Source organism: Fistularia commersonii, chromosome 14 (assembly GCF_037954325.1).
Source record: "Fistularia commersonii isolate RoL2024-O1a breed Wild chromosome 14, RoL_Fcom_v1.0, whole genome shotgun sequence".
Classification (NCBI taxonomy): domain Eukaryota; kingdom Metazoa; phylum Chordata; class Actinopteri; order Syngnathiformes; family Fistulariidae; genus Fistularia; species Fistularia commersonii.
This window is the reverse complement of record NC_141297.1, coordinates 8,048,616-8,060,809: the sequence shown is the minus strand read 5'-3', so window position 1 is coordinate 8,060,809 and position 12,194 is coordinate 8,048,616. Positions and strand designations below refer to the sequence as shown.

Below are 12,194 nucleotides of genomic sequence, written 5' to 3'. Positions count from 1 at the left end.
TAAATATGAGCATAAATATAAATAAGAGAGACAATTGAAAAACAGCAAAAGACATCTGGCAGAGTGAACAACAACAAGGATAAAAATAGACAACAGAATGGAAAAAAAAGACAAGGGTGAGAATAGATAACCAAAACGACAACAATAGGGATAAGAACTATCAGCACTATATACGAACAGCCATTATTGGCTAGTCAATATATATAGCCAACAAAGGGATAATAAAGTACAGTAATAAAGTACATATAATAATAAAGTGTGTGTGTGTGTGTGTATATATATATATATATATATATATATATATATATATATATATCCTTGTCCTTTGTCAAATTGACCTTTTTGACTGGATGTCTGTCTGATGTTGAAGTGACGTATCATGAGAGAAATAAAGGTAAACAGCTACTTCTACTCGTTGTTTAAGCTGCAGTGCTCAAAGCGTGTGAAAAAAGTACTGGCTTAGTCCATTATTGTCCATTATTGTCCAGTCCCTATATAGAGTCAACAACATAAATAATGATATAAAATACATTTTAAAAATCTTTTTCTTCGAACTGTCATTATTGTAGTTATTTTTTATTGCCTCTAAGTAAAATCTGTTGACATCTATCACTGATGCATGTCTTGCTTCAAATTGATCTTTTTAACTGAATGTCTGTCTGCCGTTGAAGTGCCATTTAGTGCAGCCGGTATTTACAGAAATATCACATGGTCAAGCAGTCAACGTGTCAATTCAGCGCCAATTACTTTTAGTCACAAACATTGTTCCATTATGGGTTGGCCCTCACTTAACCCATTAATGAAACTACTTAATTCCCCGCTCTCACTAAATCATTGAACGTACAGCAAGTGCATGACTTCATCACACAGCTAGGGGACATTTATCAATCACATCCATATAATCGATCGATGTATCGTAGTTGACATGGACCTATTTATTCATCAGTTTAATCAATTTCTCTCTGTTAAGTTTCTTGTTATTCTGATAATGATAAGATCCACAGAGGTTCTCCAGCAGAAGAACAACCCCGTAATGAAACCTTTGATCGTGGATTATTAATCCCAGCCAACACGTCGCTGGCCTGCACAGATCCTCCCTCCTTATCTGTAAAACCAAAAGTCAGAACTCCATTTTAAAAACAGGATGAGACATACAAGGCATACAAATCTTTATTCAAATGTTAATATCAAATCTTAACAATTCATCATGATTTTATTTTTATTTCCAAGAGGTATTAATGTGAAAATTCCCATTGGTTATATTAGAAAAAAAAAAAAAAAAAAGAGTATAGAATGGGATTATTACAGATTAAATAAAACATCTGCATAGAGGGAAAGGAGGGGTGAACGAACCAGCAGGAAGCGATACATCGACCCGTTTGAGTCCCAGGTATGTTTGGCTGTGAACGCATCACAGAGCGTTCACTCGTCGTGTTGAGCGTAGCCCATCAGTTGGTTGGCAGTTTTCGAGCTGAACACTCAGAAGAGGAGACTCCTGATGCTTTGATGAAGAATAAAAACCTCGAAGTTTAGTTTAAAACCTGGTTTTATTTAAATGTCTTCTTATGATTTTAGAAAATATGGAAGTTCAGCTAAAAAAGTAAAAAAAAATAGTATCTCCTATTTGACATTCAATTCTCATTTTTATGATGTTTTCTCATTTGAGATAGTTGTATGGTAAATTTAGAAATGAAAGAAATCAACATTTTTTTCTGTTCTAGATAGTGTTTCTTGCCAGATTAAGAGTTTAATAACTTTTTGCTGGTTTAATGACTTTTTATCCTCCTTTTATCCTTTTACAGATAATATCATTATATAGACCTTTATTGACCTTCCCTTTGACTTCAAATAATTTCACCTCAGAAATGTTTAAAAAATATACCAGGCATGATTTTTGATTAAATTCTAAATGAGTCACCAACTGATTTGGGTTGATTTAACGCTGATTAATTTGGTCAGGTAATTTTCTACTGCCCTTTTTTTGGGAAATTTTATCTTATGTTCAAGGTGTGTATCTGTTTCTTTCCAATCCTCATAAATTTTTGCTAAATTTCAGTTTTCCGGGTGGAATTTCAGATTTTCAGGTAAATTTTTGTCAAGTTCTTGAATTTGTTTTGAACTATTTTATCAGTAATTTCCTTCTGATTTTGGGCTTGAAACCTCAGTTATTTTTTCCATCGCTACATTTTTCATTCATATGTGAGCTGCATTTCATCTTTAAATCAAGTTAATCAATTACCAGTGAGGAAGAATTACGGGTTAGTTTGTTGTGAAGAATTTAAAATGTTATAAGTAGTTGCACTGCAGAACCAAATGTACTTGTATCAAAATACATCAAGTGGTTGGCAACCTGTGTTCTTCAACATGAGTGAAGAAACAGCGAGAATCAAGGGTTATTTTATAAGGAATAAATTATACAGACAGAAATATATATATATATGATTATATACAAGATATAAACATTCAGGATATTTATTTACAATCAACGTTTAATAATACCAATTTGTGAGCAAGGCTGTGGTCGGCTCCTTGCAGGCTGGGCGAGGCATATTGACACCGCAGCACATTTTAAACTTTCTTTTCTTAATTCTAATAAAGGTTTAATGACATTTCCAGTATACGATTGGGTTTGGGTGAAGCTGAATGACGTCTGGTCAGGAACATCACGACATTGAATACCTTAAGTGTGTCTCCACCATGAGGAGGAGCTGTGAAATGACACTTTTATTATTATCATGATCATTTGAAATGGAAGATGGCACCATTGTATATTTGTTATTGCAAATGTCATGCGATGAATTTTTTTTTTGTTTGTTTTTTTTACTGATAGCAATCTCTTGCTAATTCTGAAATCATGACTTCAGGATCATGAATGAGGAAAATTATGCAAACTGTTTTTACTGAAGAATAAAATTTGACTGGATAATTAAGAGGGTAAAAAAAAAAAAACAACTGTGGAAAGTAATATCACAATATTTGATATTAAAAAAAGAAAAAATTTCCACATTATAACCACAGTTACACTGACATACAGGGATAAACTGCCCAGCTTGAAGAGCAATCGACTTAATTTAATGAAGAGCAGAATTAAAAGGAAAAACAAAAAATATTAAAGAAGATTCACCTCATTTTCATTTAAACACTTTAAAAACCCCAAAGAGCAGCTGAAAACCCTGCTGGTGAACCTGAAGGTGCAGGACAAGTTTTCAAACAGTGTGTTTTCTTCTTTCATTGAGTAAAAGCCAAACATCCACTTCCACCAGCCCTCTGACTTCATGGTAAGAAAAGTAGTAAAATACACTTTTTGCACGGTAGAAGAAAAGTAGAAAATAACCATTCTCATTGGCACAAGAGAAGTCCTTTTTGCAGCGAGGCGGTCGTCTCCTTGCCCCCGAGTCGACCACCGGGGGATCAGTAGCCTTTTTATTTTGAAAGAAAGTTCGTACAAAAGTTTGTACAAAAATCTCACAGCAGTCAGAAGCAAAATAAAAAAAAAATAAAAAAAAAGGAAATTCACCTGATTCTTTTTTATTCCAGTCAATCCAGGTCAAATCAGATGAAAAAAAAAAAAAAAAATCAAAATAAAAAATAAAAGCAACTTCCATGTTCTCCTGCTTCATGAGCGTCCAGGTTCTGCCTGTCGGAGGGGAGGCCGGAACCAAACCGAAGACGAGACATGCTAAGTGTGTGTTTTAAAATAGGATCTTCCAGAAAAAATGTGGCAAAAAATTGACTTTTCAGCAGGACAGGCGAGGGGGCGGGTTCAGGAAAAAGTGCATGAGGAATGTGTCCTTTGACAGGAGAAAACATAGTGTCCTCTGTTTTTAAAGATTCAAGGTAAAATAAACTTGTACCCTCTGATGAAGTAAAATTAATCCACAGAAAAAAACAATAATAATAATAATAATAAAGCAATGGTGACTTTGGAGAGACGAAGTTGCTGACACTCCTGCAGGGTGCTGATTGTACCAGAATGTATATTGTACAAACACACTCATACACACACATGCACACACACACACACACACGCACGCATTTACACACACTCACTGTCAAGTTATTCGGTGCAAATTTTTGTAAAACTAATGCAGTTTGATATAAAAGTCCTATGGGAAAAAAAAAATCTTTCTGGAGGATTTAAATGTCCAGTTTTCATCGAATACTTTTACAGATGGTTCATGTTAACCATTGGTTTGCACTATCGGCATTGAGAGACAATGATGATTTAACCCCCCCCCCCTAAAAAAATCTGCAAGAAATTCAAAAAAGTAAAACATGAGCTTGAGGGGAATGACCTGCAAATCTGCAAAAAAAAAAAGCCCTGAAAATTATCATTTAAATTAAAAAAACAAAAAACTCTCTGTTTGTAATTTAAAAGATATAATCATAAACCAAATTTTAAAATCTATATACAAGAAGAATCACTTGAACCATAATTTGTTTTAAATTAAATTAAATTTTCTTTTTCATTAGTGAATGTGGATGTGTGTAGGCTGGGTGCGGAAGCCTTTTTTGCATATATTTAAGAAAATATGATCTATTTCTTTTTTAAATCTTAGAATTCAGATTTTGCCAGCCGCTGTGAGAAGGAATAAGTATTCAAAATGCATATTCATTAAAAAGAAAGGAATCTATTAGATCAGTGCAGGTTCAGATTCAGTAAACTGTAAAATATGATATTTTTGATCCTTGTGGTTTTATCCCCCCGGACTACATATCAAACTGCGTTACTTTCACGGTCCCTAATGAAACAGCGGGTGTTTTTATCCACCCAGCCCGGTTACAGGTTTTCTCCCGGCTGGTACTGCGGCTCCGTGGAGGTGAAATAATCCTCCAGGAAGCCCTGCAGGTACTCGAAGGTGGGTCGCTCCTCGGGCTCCTTCCTCCAGCAGGTCAACATCAGCTCGTGCATGGACTCCGGGCACTCGGCGGGACACGGCATCCTGTAGCCGCGCTCCACCTGGTCCAGCACCTCCCGGTTTACCATGCCTGGGGTAAACAGAGCCACGGTCACATGATGAGACAGGGGGATCGACTTTTATTGTGGGTTTTCTATACATCCATTTCAGCTGAGACTAAAAGAACTACAAGGAATTGTCAGAAGTGACCATCAAATGACCCAAAGAATCAGCAAGAAGTGACCATCAAATGACCCAAAGAATCAGCAAGAAGTGACCAAAAACTTCCATATAATCACCTGAAAAGTTGCACTATTAGACTGGAAACCAACTAAAAACTTCCGAAGAGATGCAAGAAATCGCAGAAACTCTTTAGAGACCCGTAGGAGGTACGTTACCTGGGTACGGGACTCGTCCCTTGGTGGCCAGTTCAGTGAGCAGGATGCCGAAGGACCAGACGTCCGACTTGATGGTGAAACGTCCAAAAAGCGCCGCCTCAGGCGCCGTCCACTTGATGGGGAATTTGGCTCCTGTATTCACACACCCGCCACATCAGTGACTTGGACTCAATAAGTTGTCACTCAAAACCCCAAGTTTTGGAAGTCACCCTTCCCTCCCTGAAGTCTTTACGCTGGAAACATGAGTACCAACATTTAAAACCCCAGGTTTTACCATGTCCTCATTCCCAACTTTCCAGTCTTTACACTCAACATCGAAGTCTTGACACTCAAGCCGCAAATCGGTTCACTCAAAATCTGAGTCCCAAGATTTAGGAGGCGAGTTTTTTACACCCGTGACCTACTTTTTCAGTCAAGTCGAAAGTTTTTGCTCTAAATTGCATGGCAAATTTTAACAAATATGCTAAGTCTCGAGTCTTTAGACTCAAGTCGTATGTCTTTACTCTCAAATACATTGTCTTTACTTTCTTATTCCAGGTCTTTCTGCTCGAGTCCCGAGTGTTTAAACTCAAGATGATACACGTCCTGAGCCTTTACTCCCAAAAAACAAGTCTTGACACTTTAGTCCAAAGTCTATGCGGAAGTGGGGCGACCCTCGTGTTGGCGTTCTTGCGTGTGTGAGCACATGCCCGCGCCGACAATTTGTTTCGCATGCTATAACAGGGCAGATGGGGTGGAGGTGCTTAGCTTTTCATAATGTTCCTTGCCGTTGATGAGTCCCTTCAGCGGCAAAACGGGGCCGTCAAGGAAAAAGGGAGCATTTGTTGTGGTTCGATCTTTATTGGGTCTTTCATGGGGATGACGGAGGCGGCCCAGATCAAGCCGCCCTATTCAATCCCTTTGTAAATCATTGAAATGTGTTACATTTTAATATCCCTGTTGGCAGGCTGTTGTTTAAGTATTATTGAATACTTCATAACCTTTTATGTCATTGTTTGTGTTGGTCGATTATGTGTCCCCCCTTTCATGTGGCAAGGGTGCTGACCGCCCCCTATATGTAGGTATGTCTAGTCCAGGGGTCGGCAACCCGCGGCTTGGGAAAATAAATTATAAATATTTAGTTGAAGTGTATATCATTTGTGTTAATTCCTTGTTTTAACTTTTAGTTCTAAGTTGAAAGATTTTTGTGATCTTGAAATATTAAATAAAATTATATTCATTATTTTTCGCCGCTCAAAATAACGTCACACTCGCGGAAGCCGGTATACCCGCCAGCCGGTAAAGTCCCGATTTGCGGATGCTGTGCGCAGAAGTTCAAGAGCAGAAGTCCCATAAACCAGTTAAAATAAATATTTATGAAGATATTTTGCAAATATTTAATTTTTATTGTTTACTGACACAGTGATTTTTTTCCTGATTTATTTTTAAAATTCAGGTCAAGGCTTCACTGCACGCTCTGAAAGCCCAAAGCTCAAAATGAGTTCATTACATAAATAAAATTTAATTTTCTCTGTAATACTTTGTGAATTTCAGAAGCAACACACTACGCACTTGTTTATACAAAGTGTAAAGGTAATAAAAAGCAATTTATACAGTGGTACCTTTATTTTAGACGTCAAAAAGTAATTGCGTCTCCCGGTGTTTTCTTTTCCGAGGAAACCGGGTCCAAATGGCTCTTTGGGTATTATGGGTTGCCGACCCCTGGACTAGTCGCATGTCGAGGAGAGATGTTTGTTTTGATTTCCCCTATTACGTTTGACCTTGATACTATAGTTCTCGGCTTTCATTAGAGACTGACCAAGTTATTTTTGAGTCCGGTATTTGATTTTGTGCATTGCATTTACTCTTGCTGCATAGTTGTTCTCTGTTCATATTGGAAACTTAGCAAGTTTTGTTTCGGGGACACGATGAGAGTTTGACCTGGGTTTTAGGTAATGACACATTTTACCGCCCAGGTGTTGACAGTGCTGTGCCGCGGAGGGTGCGCCGCTCACCTTGCCTGGCCGTGTACTCGTTGTCCTCGATGAGTCGGGCCAAGCCGAAGTCGGCCACCTTGCAGACCAGATTGTCTCCCACCAGAATGTTGGCGGCGCGCAGGTCCCGGTGCACGTAGTTCATCCTCTCCACATACGCCATGCCAGAGGCTATCTGAAAGGGGCAGGGAGCATCCCATGAGTAAATCGGGGCCCCGGCTCAGTAGAAGAAGAGACGGGTCCGACGTTTGTGCTCACTTGCGACGCCATGTCGACCAGCTGGGGGAGGCGGAGCATCTTCCCCATGTCACCTTTCAAGAAGTCCAGGAGGCTGCCTGTCGGCGCAAAGTTTCTCCAGTTTATTTCCTAATCTCAGATTATAAAGTGAGGACCGGGGCTGGAATCAGATGTTTACATGCGGCTATTTTCTAATGTGATAAATCATGTTTACAATCATTTCGACTATCTAAATCACTGGATGTTATAAATCTTTAAAAAAATAAAAAATAAAAAAAAAAGCGCGGTAGACTTTGAGCGATCAAAGATGGCCAACCTTGCCCCATGTACTCTGTGACGATGTAGATGGGCTCCTCAGACACCACGGCGTAGAGCTGGACCAGCTTCTCATGGCGGAGCTTCTTCATGACCTGCGCCTCCTGCAAGAAGGCCTCGGGCGACATGGTTCCAGGTTTCAGGGTCTTGATGGCCACCCGCGTCGTCCCGTTCCAGGTCCCTAACGGGGTTGAGGCACATCATTAATATAAGCTATAATCATTCAATATCACCGAATCCTGAATAAATGGCTTAAACCAATGATCGGAAAAGTAGTCGTTTACTGTCGAGGAATGAGCGAGAAACGGCACTAAAACCTGCCTGCAAGACATTTTAATACTTTTTTAATAAATTATAAGAAAATGAGCATGTACGGTACTGAATTGTTAACCACTGAACAACGATCAAACCAGTGAAGCGATGAACAAACCAGCAAAAGAGCCATCAAAATCAACAAGTTTTATTTTATTTACTTTTTATTTATTTATAGTTTTCATCATGCACCGCCGAGGAACTCTTATCACAGCAAAGCAAAGAAGGGAAAAAGACTATCATGATTTTAAGAACGGTACAAAAGGCTCATGTTGAATTCAAGCTAACATTAGCAGCTAGCTGTAATGCTAGCTCATCCAAGCACTGATTGACAAATGGGATACTAACAAACAATCAGCGAACCACCAAATCACCAAAAGTCACACAGATATTAATTTTTAAATAAAATTCCTCAAGCAATGAATTAAAGAAGTGGCAGCTCAAGTGATGATCATGAAAGCAGGAAGTTGTTTTAAAAAAATGGCAGGTATTGTTCAAGCATGCTAACAGAAGGAAAAACAAAAAAAGACGAAACATTTAAAAATGTTAATATTCAAAATAACTGAAGGATCAGATAAGTGATGAAGTACTATATTTTTTGGTGTGAAATAACCAAATGGTGTGAAAGATGTGAAATAAACTTCAATCAAATAGATAAAATTTGGGGTTTGTTGCTCACCCATCCAAACCTCCCCGAAGCAGCCCTGTCCAAGTTTCAGGTCCAGGCGGAGCGACTCCCGGGGGATCTCCCAGGCGTCCTTGGCCAAACCCTGGGTCTGAGGCTTCAAGACGGGGCAAATGTCCGTCAGACTGTGACACAGGCCGTCGGCGTGCTCTGGACAGACATGCAGACGCACAGGATCAGGGAGTGGCCGCCACTGGAGCCGATAGCGATACATGGGATTATAGGGCTTCAAGTTTGTAAAGTGGTACCTGGGGGTTACCAAATGTGTCTTGGCACACCAACAGAACTGTGGCTGATGAATAAACTAACTGCTAACAGGCTGCTCAGAAAGAGTCGCTAAAGGGACTGTACCTTCTCAAATAAGAAGCAGAGTCATCAGCATAGAAACAAGGTTTTCTAGGCTATCTTGGGCCCATAATGACTTCTAGCATATAAGGCTTGTATTTTGGCAGGTCTGGAACAAAAATTGAAATATCAAATCAGATGGAGGTGGGCTGGGCAAAACTGTGGCTAACAAACAAGCTAACCGCTACATGGCTGCTTAGACAGAGTCACTAAAGGGAGTGTACCTTCTCAAATAAGAAGCAGAGTCATCAGCATAGAAACAAGGTTTTCTAGGTTCTCTTGGGCACATAATGACTTCTAGCATATACGGCTTGTATTTTGGCAGGTCTGGAACAAAAACTGAAATATCAAATCAGATGGAGGTGGCGGCTAACAAACAAGCTAACTGCTACCTGGCTGCTCAGAAAGATTCGCTAAAGGGAGCGTACCCTCTCAAATCAAAGCAGAGTCATCAGCATAGAAACAAGGTTTTCTAGGTTCTCTTGGGCACATAATGACTTCTAGCATATAAGGGTTTTATTTTGGCTGGTCTGGAACAAAAACTGAAATATTTATCAGATGGAGGTGGGCTGGTTGGGTGCGGGCGGGGCCGGTACTCACTGCGGTAGTGGTTAACCAGCTGCTGCAAGGTGCTAAATTGTGTGCGAGATGTGATGTAGAAACCTCCACTGTCCAACTTCCTGATTTTATAGTGCTTCACGTTCAGCCCCTTGGCGTTGTCGTAGTCCAGCACGGACAGGCAGTAGGCCCCTGTTCAGGAATATACACAAGTGTGTGTGAGTACCTGCATAGCTTTTGCACCAGTGTCATGGACACAATAACACATTATCTTATTAATTTGCCAAAATGTGTTTTTAAATATGACTCAGATGACTAAAAATAACTCTCAAGAGGGGTTGGTGTTGCACTTATTGGCCACCAGGGGGCAGTGAGAGTAAGCTGCTCCAGGGGAAGCCCCCCCTTTGACACACACACACACACACACCTTCCTTCCATGTTTGAATCGGGCAACGTGCCCTACGGCTGTACAGCCCTCAGCCTCGGCTGCCTCCGCACTGACCTAATTCTGCCTGACATGCCCACCCAGGACCACCACCCCAACCACCCCACACACACACACACACACACACACACACACACACACTCAACATCCCCACCCCGCTGTCTCCTCTCGTCTCCAGCTCGCCGCAGCACTGCACACGCTGTTACATCCTGTAATAAGAACCAACAGGAATTCTGCACTACGCGAGTCTACACACTCACACACACACACACACAGCTGAAGCCGAGCAGCTGCCTATCAGAAGTATCTCCAGACGGCGTCCCACAGGCGTCACATCCAACCTTCTCCATCTGCCCGACGCGTCTCTTTCTAGACCACGACTGACGCTCACAGTTGGGGGCCGCCGGAGCAGCGCCGATCTCGTCTCTGCTGCTGGAACGAATTAGCTTTCTTCTCCTTCGGCACCGCGAGGCGTGGTGGAATTCAAACCCGCCGGGATGCAATATTTGAAATAAAAAAAAAAAAAAAAAAACAAACAGGAAAAGAGCACGCTTTGACAATCCGGACGTAGCTGAAGCCTGCTCCCTTTCCTTGTGTGTGAGATCGCTGATCAATCCACATTAATCGCAAATTATTTAGAAGTGTTGCGTAAAACACCAGGGGTTTAACCCGTATTGTTTGCACGTATGAAATTTCCCAAAGCAGAAAAAAACACAGATCTCTCTTCAGATAAAATCTCTAGAGGCAGAGACAGAAAGTGATTTTAGTAATTTAGAAATAGGATAAAAATGTAATAATCATAAATCAGCCAAAATTAAATAAATGTATCTTCTTCAACATGAGTGTTATCTGCCTGTTTTGGAAATTGGAAAAAATGATCAATAACTAACTCATTTGTTTTTCATACTTTTTTTTTTTTGGTGGTGGGGCCCTTCTATTGCCCCAATAAAAAAAATGAGAACAACGACTTTATCTTCTATTTTTTTTTTTGGCTCATTTTAATCAGTGCATTTGATTATTTGCTAATCTAGGATTTATGTATTACCATTTTGTTAAGCCTCCATTTTTTTGGCTGACCTAGTAGGAAATGCGACATCTCCTTTTCCTTTTGGCTGTTCCCTTCCAGGGACATCATCTTTCTCCATCTAACCCTCTCCTCTGCATCCTCTTCTCTCAAAACTAACTTCATGTCCTCTTTCCCTCTGTCCATAAATCTCCTCTCTGGTCTTTCTCTAAGCTTCCTGCATGGAAGTTCCAACCTCAGCATCCTTCAACCGATATTTCGAAGTGAAGACGAAAAAATATTGACATTTCTGGTCAGGGCAGGTGTGTTGTGGTGTATTTTTTCTGTTTTTAAAAACATTCCTGGGTTATGAAGAATCTTGATTTGTGGGTTCCCTGAACCCACCGAGTTCTGAGAACATGTTGCATTTAACTCCGTCAGGAGAAATTTGTTTTTTCTTTCTTTTTTTTTTACTATTCTGAGGCAGGAAGCCCCTCAGACATTGCGGTTCTACTGGTTCTCTTGTGACTCGATGAACGAAAACAAATACCGGGAGGCGATCCGGGGTGTTGGGACATCCGTTCAGAAGAGCTGAGAATGTGATTTAATAGGCCACAAAAAAACAAAATAAAACAAACAAACTCATGTCTTAAGCAAGTTTTCTGCTGGATAATGAATCCCTGGTTTCTCTGCAGTTGCAAAAAAAAAATAAATAAATAAAATAATTAAAACCGAATATAATTTCCACCGGTTTGGCAAGAGAAAAAAAAGAGTAGTCAAGGAAAGAAATGAGGGTTGTGACCACAGACGGTGACGCCACTCGCAGTCACCCCCAAAGAAACAAAGGGCGAGTGTGTCCTGATGTGTTTCCAGACGCATTATGAGGCGTTCAGGTGAATCACGAAACACGGGCCGGAAAAAAAAGGGACAGTTAGGACTCGGGAGCTGTCGAGCTCGAGTCCCGGTCGGGTCATGAAAGGAGAAAGTGACTGAGGCAGGAAGTTTATCCTGTGAGAAACAGAGGC

The 12,194-nt window shown here is 40.3% G+C and overlaps 1 protein-coding gene across 4 annotated transcripts in view; it reads right to left on the bottom strand.

Moving 5' to 3' along the window:
• Nucleotides 1–2,454: 2,454 nt before the first annotated feature.
• The window catches only part of src (SRC proto-oncogene, non-receptor tyrosine kinase), a 34,347-nt gene continuing 24,607 nt past the window's right edge, over nucleotides 2,455–12,194 (bottom strand). For all 4 annotated transcript variants that reach the window (XM_086158920.1, XM_086158922.1, XM_086158921.1 and 1 more), the window contains 7 exons: nucleotides 9,764–9,913; nucleotides 8,813–8,968; nucleotides 7,823–8,002; nucleotides 7,528–7,604; nucleotides 7,291–7,444; nucleotides 5,297–5,428; nucleotides 2,455–4,989 (listed from right to left, as the gene is read on the bottom strand). In XM_086158920.1, coding sequence (XP_086015046.1) covers nucleotides 4,781–4,989; nucleotides 5,297–5,428; nucleotides 7,291–7,444; nucleotides 7,528–7,604; nucleotides 7,823–8,002; nucleotides 8,813–8,968; nucleotides 9,764–9,913 — 1,058 coding nt within the window. In that variant the 3' untranslated portion in view covers nucleotides 2,455–4,780. The remainder of the gene's footprint in view (nucleotides 4,990–5,296; nucleotides 5,429–7,290; nucleotides 7,445–7,527; nucleotides 7,605–7,822; nucleotides 8,003–8,812; nucleotides 8,969–9,763; nucleotides 9,914–12,194) is intronic.